The sequence below is a fragment of the Agelaius tricolor genome, unplaced genomic scaffold (genome assembly GCF_023055355.1).
Source record: "Agelaius tricolor isolate 1412-34295 unplaced genomic scaffold, bAgeTri1.0.p SCAF_29, whole genome shotgun sequence".
In the NCBI taxonomy this organism is placed as follows: domain Eukaryota; kingdom Metazoa; phylum Chordata; class Aves; order Passeriformes; family Icteridae; genus Agelaius; species Agelaius tricolor.
The window spans coordinates 8,744,044-8,755,199 of NW_027269289.1; the positions used below are offsets into that span (position 1 = coordinate 8,744,044).

The following is an 11,156-nucleotide window of genomic DNA, read 5'->3' on the forward strand; positions in this document are numbered from 1 at the left end:
TCTGGGTGGGCGGGGGGCGGGGCTGCTCACGTGGTAGGGCAGCAGGGGCGCGGCCGCCGGTCACGTGGGGGGGGGGCGGGGCTGCGCGGCGCCGAGGGCCGGAGGTCATGGCGGAGCCGGGGGCGGCCGCCGTGGGCCTGGGGCGAGCGGAGTGTGGCGGGGGGGCCGACGGAGCGGGCGCCGACCCGTTGCTGCCGCGGGAAGAGAACGGCGTGGATGGCAGAGCGATCCGCGTGGGCACCCGCCGGAGCCAGGTAGGCAGCGGCAGGACTGCGGTGCGGGGAGTGCCCGCCGCCCGGGCACCCTGCGGGCGGCGCAGGGTCTGAGTGCTTCTCGGGGCTGAGGAGCGGCCTCAGCTTCCTGAGTTCGCGCGTTTCCACTCCTGCTGTGGAATTCCGGGAAGAAGTTTGGAAAGCCCTTCCTTCGGAACCCAGGGACGGTCAGCTCTGTTAGCGCTGTCGTGGTGCAGGGGCCGGGGGCGACAGCGCGGGTCTATTCCGGATCGGGCTGAGACCAACTTGCAGAGTCTGCGCAGCCCTTGTAGGGAAAACACCCCAATAACTGATGCTTGCAGCCCGCTCAAAGGCCAGGGAAGGGACGTATCCAGAGATAGAGAAGGTATCTGTTGCCAGCGGGCTACAGTAGGGAGGAGCAGCCTCGCAAAGAGAGATAAGTGACCCTCAGGCCTTTGCGCTGAGATAATCTCGTTCCTTTTGGTAGCACGTTCTAGGAAGAATTCCGTGCTGTCACAAAGGCATTTTACGTAGACATCAGGACAAGGGAGATAGCCGTGCATGTATACTATCTCATGTAATAACCTGAAGCTTTTGGGGCACTTTACAAAGGGAAGCAGCTACATACATTCATTGTACTTGTAGGGAACTGCAGTCCTGAGAACGACGTTAATTACCAAAGGGTCTTGAGCCCTTCGGTGGGAGAAAAGCTGAAACTCATCTGTAGTTGCTTGAGTCAGCTGCCGCTTGCATGTGCAGAAACATGATAAGCTAATGATTGTATTTTACTTGTTCCTGGTTTTCTTGTGCAATGGAATGTTCTTCATGCAGTTTACTGCTTTGAGATTTGTTTCTTGCTGTACATGATGATGTAAGCTGTTAATTTTGTGTGTGTGTGTGTGTTTGTAGAAACTCTAACTAGGTCTTTGTTCTTACAGAGGATAAGTAACTTATATTTGACAGTAACTGTGGATTTTTCCACCAGCTCAGTGAAATCCTACTGGCTTCTCCCAAAGCTTGCAGTATTGGTAAAATTCATACTCTTAGAGAAAGCGGGAGGCTTTAACCCTAACCTCAACCCCAGTCCAGTGTGCAACATGACTTGTTCTCTCATTGCTGAGCAACAGAATAATGGGTTTGTATACGTTTTCTGCCCACCTGCTGATGAGCAGTCGTCATTTAGCAGTTGTGTTCCACATAGTTGAAACCAACAAGTGAAAGCATGAGAATTGTGATCTGTAGGTTTCTGTTGTAATCACTCTCCCTAACTTGATAAATTTGTTGCAGTGTTTCATCAGTGGTTGCAGCACAGTAATGCTGGACATGGGGAGATGTTGTAGTGGCACTGCAGTCAATAAAATAAGTTCTTCAGTGAAGTGTTCTGGTCATGATAGGAGTTCACACAGTTCAAGGAGTTTGTACCTATGAGCAATTTAACTTGAGGAAACCTATTTCTAATGCTTTTGATTTAGAGAGAATGCACTGGTCATGCATGCCTGGCTGTGGGAGAGTGGCAAAGCCTCCTTAGCTACTGTATGGACAATGTGCTCTTTCTTTAGGACTTTGTTTTCTGCTTCCTTGTAGCTGGCCCGGATTCAGACCGATAGTGTCGTTACGATGCTCCGTGAGCTATACCCTGACCTCCACTTTGAGATTGGTACGTTTTTTTTTTGGATGTTGCCCCGGGGTAGATGGCAAGGAGCAGGAGCCAGCGGGTTATCTTTGTGTGCACGAGTCCGGAGGAGGAGGTCTGTCTAAATTTATCTGAGAGTGCCATCTGAATTCAGTTCAGTTGTGTGGCTGGGCAACTGCTGCTGCTTGTTTCTTCTAGGGGAGATAGCTGGATTTCATAAGTCCTTGATGATTTAAGTGCCGAGTATGCGATGGGTATGGTGTTGTGTTGCTACATTTGCAAACTTTGTATTGTTTTGGCTGCGCCCTTCTGAGCATTAGGGGCATTTTCTGGTCTGGGGCTCAAGGCTTTTCAGCAGGAATTACAGGAGCTCAGCCATGCACTGAAGAGAACTGCTTTACATGTGTTCACTGGCACTCCAGAGACAGACCATGGCAGTTTCCACTGGGTCAGCTCTTCCCCAGACCTGCCCTCTTTCACCTTGCTTCTGTTTTTGAGGACAGTGAAAGTCTCAATTTCACTTGTCTTAAGTGCAATGTACTTCTAGAAGTGAGCTGCTCTTGTATTGAGCTTGAGTCAGTGTTCACACAGTAGTGTGTGACTGCTTGTGGCATTTTGCATAGATATTTTCAGCCTAAGCCCAGTGCTTTTATCAAGCCTCACATTTTACCTGTACTGTCTCTGAGCAGTGGCCATGTCAACAACTGGGGACAAGATCTTGGATACAGCACTTTCCAAGGTAAAGGATTTTCCTTTATTCAAGAACTAGTTGTATTTATGTTATATTGGCTGTTGCTTCTTTTGTGATTTATGTTGTTCCATTTATGTGTAGATTGGAGAGAAGAGCCTCTTCACCAAGGAGTTGGAAAATGCGCTTGAAAGAAATGAGTAAGGACTTACTGTTCTGTCTTTCTCCTTAGCATTTGGTGCTCTTTGGAAATATTTGGCTTGCTGCATAGGTGATCTACTTTCCCTCAGTCCTCTCAGGCTAAAAAAAGTAATCCTTTGATAAGTCAAAAGGATTTTTTCCCCCCCTTTTTTTCTCTCTACCCTGGGCTCAGGCCATGTATTTTGAAGTGGAGCTGTTGTGTCACTTGGTCTGCCCCAGTTAGGTTTTCTTCTGTTATTTGTGTATTACATGCTGTAATACACAGGGAGGATGTGATCTCATATGATTAATACTTATGAATATATTTTTTTAAAAAATACTTTTCTTACTGGTGGTAATGTATTGCAAAACAGATTTATTGTCATCCTATAAATGTTAAAATTTATTAACTTATGCAAGCTAAATGTGCAGGAGAATTTGACATGGGCAAATTGTGCTGTGTTCTGTGCAACTTGTCTCTACAAAAAACCTTGCTTCTGATGCCTGAGCAGAGAGAGACTAGTGCTAGTTTCATGGGTTTGAGGTGTTGGGGGAGTTTTGTTGTTATTTAATCTCTCTTTCTTTTCAATATTCTGAGGAGGGTTTCAGTGGTGCCTTAGTTATAAAGTATATTTAAAAACAGAGGTATTCTTCTGCATCTCTGCCACATAGTTACATCATACTGCATTTTCAGTGAAGTTGGTGAAACAGCTATTGGAGTCTCAAGTGTTTACAATTATGCTCGGTTCCTGTGTGACAAAACAGGTAGCCTGTAGTTTGGCTTGTTGTTACTTAAAGTTTGACTCACGATGCCAACCCACATACTGATGCATTTTGGTACAGTGTGTCTCTGTGTGAACATCTCCAGCATCTTCCCCTCATTCAATGATTGTTTAAGTGTCTTTTGTCCCTGGCTAAGGGGAAAAGAGAGACAGAGAAAAGTGAAGTAGCCTTTTAGGGGTAACACAAAAACTGTATAGTAATCCTAGCTATGGAATCCTGAAATTCTTCTCCCTTCTCCAATTAATTCCCGGAGTAGGTTCAAACTTTTCTGTAGGTGACCTGAAGGCCTCTGGTAGATCCCCACATGAGCTCCACCATCTGTTCTCTCATTACTATCCTCTAATTTTTAGGGTTGACCTTGTGGTTCACTCCCTGAAGGACTTGCCAACTTCTCTTCCTCCTGGCTTTACGATTGGCGCTATCTGCAAGTAAGTGTGGACATGAGACTTGATTCTCTTGAGAGTCTTGCATTTTATAGTGTTGGTAAAGGAGAGCAAAGGCCGTGTAGGTCCTGTGATTGGTCTCCAAACCAGTGGAAGCTCTAGTGGAACTCTAGGGCTGCCCTAGTGTTCCATAGCTGGCAGGTATGCTGAAAATTCTTGCTTGTACAGTGATGATGAAGTATTTTGGAGCCAGAGGTAGTTCTTTCAGGAAATGATAGCGGAACAGTTGACCTTACCAGCCTTCCCTTAAATGATCTCTCAGGCATTCTGCACTTGTATTATTTTGCAGAAGGGAAAACCCACTTGACGCTGTTGTCTTTCATCCCAAAAACTGCGGAAAAACACTGAGCCTCCTTCCTGAAAAGAGGTGAGTGGGAGAAGAAGGGGAAGACAGGTGTAAAAATAGAAGGGGTCAGTTGGTTGATATTTTCCATTGGCAAGTCAGTCAGCTCATTGCTTTATCCTGTAGTGGTTTTTACACTGCCTTTTGTGAGCATTCCACAGACATTAACGTGGACCCACTTGCTAGAAAAAGTAACACTGTCTCACAGGAGTGAAGGTTCATCTCTCAAGTCACCCTTGAGTGGCAATGCTTTCTCAAGTTAGAACCTTTGTTGCCATGATCTCTCGAGTGAATTCCTGCTCCTTGGTGTTCCGCTTACTGCTAGGGAATGCATACAAGGCAGACGGGGTGTCTGGTGCAGCATTTTGGCTTTCATGGACCTGAACTGTGCTTCAGTTCTCACTCAGCCTCTTCTGATTTCTTCCTTGTTTTTGGCATCACTTTCTTGTGGTTTCTCCATTTTTAATGACCTGTCTTTCAGTAGAGATTATTGGAATCCTTTGTCCGAGACAGATGAGTGAAATTACTCAGATTAAGGTAGCTATTAGAAAGATACTTTTTTATATATTAAAGTGAAAGAAATAAACTAGCCATGACACAAAGACTTGTGTTTCTGTGCATTTGAATAGCAGGAAAATCACATCTGGTTTAGGTTTCAGGTTACCAAAAGAAAGAAGCAGAAGGGCACATACTGATTTCTTCAGTCTCATGACCAGAGACAGGACTCAAGGAAACTGCATGAAGCTGAATCAGGGGAGGTTTAGGTTGGATATTGAGAAAAGGTCCATCACCCAGAGAATGGTTCAGCACTGGAACAGGTTCCTCAGGGAAGTGGTCACAGCGCCAAGCCTGACAGAGGTCACGGAGTATTTTGACAACCCTCTCGGGCACATGGTGGGATTCTTGGGGTGTGCTGCACAGGGCTAGGAGTTGGAACTCAGTGATCCTGATGGGTTCCTTCCAAATCAGCATATAATATGATTCTATGAAAAGAAGTGAACAGCATATGTCTCGAGAAAGGAAATGCCCAGACTTGCAATTTTCTGTGGTTTCCAGTTATATACTCAAAGGTCCTCTGCTTAATGCATTTCTCTCTTTGATGAAGTTCCCCTGTTTTAGTCACTTCATCACTTAGTTGTCTGGCTTTGTCTGGTTCATTTTGGGGCAGTGGAGTCTTTTTTCTGTGAAAAATATTGTCTTTCAATGAGGTTTCATCAGTCCTTGACAGTGGCTAGGGACTGCTCATCAGAAGCATATCCTGTAAATTGGCTCCTTGGGAGTTGCTTCAGACATGCTTTGTGCTAAACTTCACAGAGTGGTTTTCTTTCTTCTGAGGAGATACAAATCATTGACTGGTTTTTTGATCTTCATTTCAACTAAAAAAAAAAAAAAGTTACCATTTGTTTCCTTGAATCCTCTGTCATATATGTGGCTGGAGGTAACTGTTAGGAGTGTTCTGGATTTCAGTGATTATATTTTTCCATGCAGTGTGATTGGAACCAGTTCACTTCGGAGAGCAGCTCAGCTCAAGAAGAAATTCCCTCATTTAGAATTCAGGGATATTGTATCCTTTCCTGGAAAGTACCTGTGGGAGCTGGGTAAAGCTGCAAACAGGAAAGTGCAACTTTGTGTAAAATCTAGATTCCAGGCTGATTTGTGCCACTTGACTTCAAAGAACAAACTCCTTCCTCAAAGGCTGTTCTCCACTACCCTGTGCTGAGGGGGAGGTAGCACTGTAGCCATTCTGTCCTCTGCTTCTCATGAGGCTGTGAAGAAGCAGCCAGCCTTGATCTAGCTGGGGGTTCAGCATACAGATGAATTGTATGTTTTGCAGTGTTTGAAAAACTGCATGATGGTGCCTCCCATGTGTTTGTCACGGGCATGTGACAAAACGTTGCTGGGTTTCCAGTAACCCTGGATGCTGTTTAGACCACTAATTCCGTTAAGGGTGGCTGACCTGCTGAGAAAAGGCATTGTTACTTCAATCCTAGGAGCAGAGTTCTTTGCAGTGCAGAAGGAGTTGGGTGCTAATAGTGTACTTCAGTGGTGTACGTATCTTTGTAGAATCAGTGCTTGAATTAATATTCCATAATACTTGGCAAAATTCTATTTTAAGAAACAATTGTGCATATTTAACACTTTCAGGATGGTACTGACATTCTCATTTGGAGACTGTTGCATTCTGTACAGTCTGTAAAGACTCAACTGGTTGTAGGACTGTTTTCTGGCTGTTTCTATGCTTGCTTAATCACTTCTACAGAGAGGAAACTTAAATACTCGTTTAAAGAAGCTAGATGAGAAGGAAGACTTCAGTGCCATCATCCTGGCTGCTGCTGGGCTGAAGAGAATGGGCTGGGAAAATCGCATTGGCCAGGTGAGGTGCAGCAAAGCAGAAAATACCATTCTCTGATGAAATACCAACTGTTTGACTTTCAGACCTTGTGGTTGTCCTATCCAAGATAGGCATGCAATCTCCTGACTCCATTGCCACGTTAGCTTTGATTTGAGGCACTTCTGGAAGGAGTGGTTGGGTTTTTTGGTTGCTTGCTTTTTTTTCATGCAGAAAGTTTTCATGTTCAACTTTGCATGGTTCAGTAACAGTTTGTAATCTTGTCTCATAGCACTTCACAGCACTTGTGTCTAGCAACGCAGCAGTGTGCAAGGCTGAGATTTTAGTGATTAGCTAATTCACAAAGCGTTCCACTTCAGTTGATGGAAAGTGCATTATCTCACTTTTGTGGTGGAAACACTGAGGCATGGGAAGGGAGAGGTGATATTTCTTTGGTCTGACATGAAATCAGTTCATATTAGAGACAGGAATCTGGCTATCTGGCTTTTGTTTTCTATATTGTGAATAGTGCAACTTGAATTAACTCTTGATTTTACTTTCTTCCAGCTCCTAGGCCCTGAAGATTGTCTGTATGCTGTTGGACAGGTACTTTACAACTTTTGTTTCTTAAAGGGCACTGAAAGCCAGCAGCAATATGATATGAGTAGTTAACTGTGATGAAGACTTCTCATGTCTTGGTTATCAGAAAAGTACTTTGATCTCTTTTCTTGGCTGTTAAGCTGTTTGAGGCACAACTTGATAGGAGACTGGAAGTCTGCTCTTCTACCCAGTGTGTTAGGGGCTGGTTCCTATCAGTAATAGAAAAAACAGTAAATGGGAAAGGTAAATCCATGCATAGCTACAGCGGGGCAACACGGCAGATAAGGGGCAGGTTCTGGCAGGGTCAGTATGACACTGCACCAGGATAACTGTGCAAAGCCACTGCAGTGTCTTTGGTCTGTGATGATCCCTCCTTTGTGCATGGTGTCCTGACTCCTGCAAGGTGGAGCTGAAATACCTGCCTTGGAGCACATTCTTAGTGCTCCTGTTTTTGGGTGGGTGGACTGTTCTAGTCCATGCTGGCTGTGTGGCTGAGCTTATGCAGCTAGTATCAAACTTGCTAAACTACAGCTGGTGATCTGTTAGTGATTGCAAGTGACAAATCTGCACGTTCAGTCTGAAAAAGTGATTTTGATCATGCACTTGTCAAGTACCTGCAGAGTTCTAGAATGGTTTGAGGTGGCAGCATGATCTTTTAACACTTGCCTGAATAAGTCCTGATCCTCTGTTTATAGCAGCTATTCTCAGACGACCCTGCACCCAGCGGAGTGTACCGTAATTAATTTCTGTGAACATTCTTTTTCCCTTATTGAAAAGGGTCTGAGCCTCTGAGTTTTGTTTCATTATCAATGCTGATGTATGTAGTTGAAGAATTATATTTTGTTGTGTGTTTCTTCTTCTAGGGTGCCTTAGCAGTGGAAGTTCGTGCCAAAGACCAAGAGATACTGAATATGGTATCTGCCCTACATGATGCAGACACTGTGTTGTGCTGCATTGCTGAGAGAGCCTTTATGAAGCATTTGGTAGGTCTGGCACCCTTCCTCTGCCTGCAGCAGTAAATACTGCTCTGCTAGTTGACTTGATGCCATAATATGGGAAATCTGTTACACTTCTCTAAAACTGCAGAGTACTTCTGAATCGAAAAGGGCCAGAAGAGTGATGGGCAGGGTTGTGTGCAGCCTAAACTTTTCAGAGGCCTCTGCTTTGAATGTGTTGAGTAGGAGCCTCAGTGTCAGCTGCTTTGTGTTTTAGGAAGGCGGATGTAGCGTCCCTGTTGCTGTCAACACCCTGCTGAAGGATGGCCAGGTGAGGAGTACATTGTATTCTTCATTGATTATTTCTGAAAAGCTATTCCAAGTGTGTGCATGTTTCCATATCTTTTCCTGAAGCTAATTTCAGCAGGTAGATACCTATTATACTATATATACTGTTATACTGTATAGCCAGTTAGACAGTCTCCTGACTTGACCCTTCTGTGTTTGTGTCCAAAGCAGGAGTACAACAATGGGTCGGGCTACTGAAGCTGTCTTTCAGAAAATTCCCTTATAATATATACCAGATTCCCCCTTCCACCCCTCGGCTTATTTCCTACTGTCCTGAGGTCTGAAAGTATTGCTTTTGACCGTACCAAACCTGTTTTTATACAGTGGGGTGTGATTAAGGAGTTGGGAAGCCAGAAAAAAACTTCAGCCTTTTCCTTGAGAAGTCACATCTTCCCTAACAGGGATTACTTTTCTTTATACTTGTATTGTACTGCTATTCATGCTGATCCCACTGAATGACAAAAGCCCTTCCCAAGACAACAGACTTAGCTTTGTATATTGGGTGGGTTTTTTTTAAAGAGGGGGTAGTTGGCTGCCTGTCTGTTTGTTAATGTGGTAATAATCCATTCTATATATTTTTCCAAGTTGTATTTGACAGGAGCAGTCTACAGCTTGGATGGATCTGACAGCTTGAAGGAGACCATGCAGACTGGTGTTAGTTATCCCCATCAGGTACGTGAATCATGTGGCTTCAAAATTCAAACCTGAAGCAAAATGACAAAAACTGAGCCTTTAGAAATAGACTGTATTTGGTCTGGTTTCTTGTAACCTGTAACAGCACACTGTTCTTGAGGCTCTTCAGACTAGATTTTACCCTGTTTCATGGGTGTCTTAATTCCTTGCCTACTGTTTTCCTGCTGCCTTACTTTGAGGTGTTTATATTTGCAGAATGAAGATGGACCGAATGATGATGTGCAGCATGTTGGCATCACAGCCAAGAACGTTCCTGGTCAGGCCCAGGAAGCTGCAGAGAACCTGGGTGTTGAACTAGCTAGTTTACTTCTGAGCAAGGGAGCAAAGCATATCCTTAGCGTGGCAAGGCAGCTCAATGATGCCCGCTGAACCTGGGGTGTGGCCAAGAGGAGTGCTACAACTCTATGCAGCTACATAATGATCCTCTGGAGGGATTTATTTCAACATTCACACCAGTCTTACCTGATGTTTGGGTGCAAAAAACCTGAAATATGAAGTTAATTTGAGTAGTTTCTGCTCTTCAGAGTTTTCACCCCTCTACACATTTCTCTAAATTGTTAAGCATCTCCATGAAGTATTGTCAACAACTTCTGTAGCTAGAGAGCTAAAAAAAAAAATTTAAAATAAAAGCCTTTAAGTGTTCAGTTCCATTTAGGAGCAAAGTGACCATTGGGTTATAATTGGATACACAACTGTGCTGGTACTAAAATGCTGTACTGTGCTGAGTGCTTTTGGGAGGCATTATTTGGGCCTTTTCACTCACTGGATCACTGAAGGCTCCCGTTAGGTTCCTGATACCGTGTTCCTTATAGTAAAGTAGCAGAGATACTACGTCCACCCTTGGCCTTAGTGAAGGTAAATTGAGTTATCAGGTAGATGCCTGTGATACACTAGTCAATTGGCTAGTATTAGATTGATACTATATATATATATATATATATATATATTAGCTATACTAGCTGGATGGGCTAGTATTAAATGAGGGGGTGGACAGCCATTTTGATTTCCCTTGTATGTTTGTCCACAAGTCATGAGAGCCAGTTAGCTAGACTTGCCGGCGAAGGGGGAGCTGAAGCAGAAGCCCAAATTCCAGATACTGTGGCTTCCTGCACTTGCTACTATGTCAGCATCCTCTGAGCAGGGTTTGATTGTTACAGTGCCTTACAGAAACACTGTAACGGCACCGTGTTGGGGTGCTGTTTCGTAAATAAAGCAGTTTTATAGTTTTATTTTCTAGGCAACGTCCACTTAATGCACCAGAGGTGGGTAAGAGTTAAAATAACGGGTCCTTATGGAGCAGCTCTCACGCTCAGTTTTTGACTGGTCCCGGGCCGCTTCTCTCCCCCCCACCCCCGCCTCCCCGCAGCCACGGCTGGCCGCGCCTCTCGTCCCCCTCTCTCCTCCGCGGATCACAGCTCTCCCGGTGAGCAATGGGGTGGCCCTGAAAAGGGCCTTTGAGTTGGGCCGGGAGGGCCGGCCGGCCTAGTACTCCTGCGACTGCTGCCCACTGCCCCTCTTGCTGGTCTTCTTGGGCAGCAGAACGGCCTGAATGTTGGGCAGGACGCCGCCCTGAGCGATAGTAACGCCGCCCAACAGCTTGTTGAGCTCCTCGTCGTTGCGCACCGCTAGTTGCAGGTGACGGGGGATGATGCGCGTCTTCTTGTTGTCGCGTGCCGCGTTGCCCGCGAGCTCCAGGATCTCAGCGGTCAGGTACTCGAGCACGGCCGCCAGATAGACGGGCGCACCAGCTCCCACCCGCTCCGCGTAGTGCCCGCGCCGCAGCAGTCGGTGAACGCGCCCTACCGGGAACTGCAGCCCAGCCCGGGACGAGCGAGACTTGGCCTTAGCACGGGCCTTACCGCCGCTCTTGCCACGGCCGGACATGGCGTCTCACTCCGCTGCTGAACCGATGCGACAGGAGGTGCCGCGCTCGGGATTTTTATAACCT

The 11,156-nt window shown here is 45.6% G+C and overlaps 2 protein-coding genes across 3 annotated transcripts; one reads left to right on the forward strand and one right to left on the reverse strand.

The window, feature by feature from the left end:
• Window positions 1–81: 81 nt before the first annotated feature.
• HMBS (hydroxymethylbilane synthase) lies at window positions 82–9,858 on the forward strand. Of its 2 annotated transcripts, XM_071449429.1 has the most exons (13): window positions 86–254; window positions 1,818–1,890; window positions 2,556–2,605; window positions 2,699–2,754; window positions 3,868–3,945; window positions 4,250–4,327; window positions 5,792–5,867; window positions 6,564–6,677; window positions 7,200–7,238; window positions 8,096–8,215; window positions 8,445–8,498; window positions 9,101–9,187; window positions 9,404–9,858. In XM_071449429.1, the coding sequence occupies exons 1-13, from the start codon at window positions 108–110 to the stop codon at window positions 9,575–9,577; spliced, it is 1,146 nt and encodes a 381-aa protein (XP_071305530.1). In that variant the 5' UTR covers window positions 86–107; the 3' UTR covers window positions 9,578–9,858. The 2 variants fall into 2 exon arrangements, 1 of the variants encoding a protein (XP_071305530.1); XR_011682693.1 differs by lacking the exon at window positions 9,404–9,858 and having other exon boundaries at window positions 82–254; window positions 8,319–8,498.
• Window positions 9,859–10,611: 753 nt separating this feature from the next.
• H2AX (H2A.X variant histone) lies at window positions 10,612–11,138 on the reverse strand. The gene has a single exon (XM_071449430.1). The coding sequence runs from the start codon at window positions 11,090–11,092 to the stop codon at window positions 10,691–10,693; it is 402 nt and encodes a 133-aa protein (XP_071305531.1). The 5' UTR covers window positions 11,093–11,138; the 3' UTR covers window positions 10,612–10,690.
• Window positions 11,139–11,156: the final 18 nt, after the last annotated feature.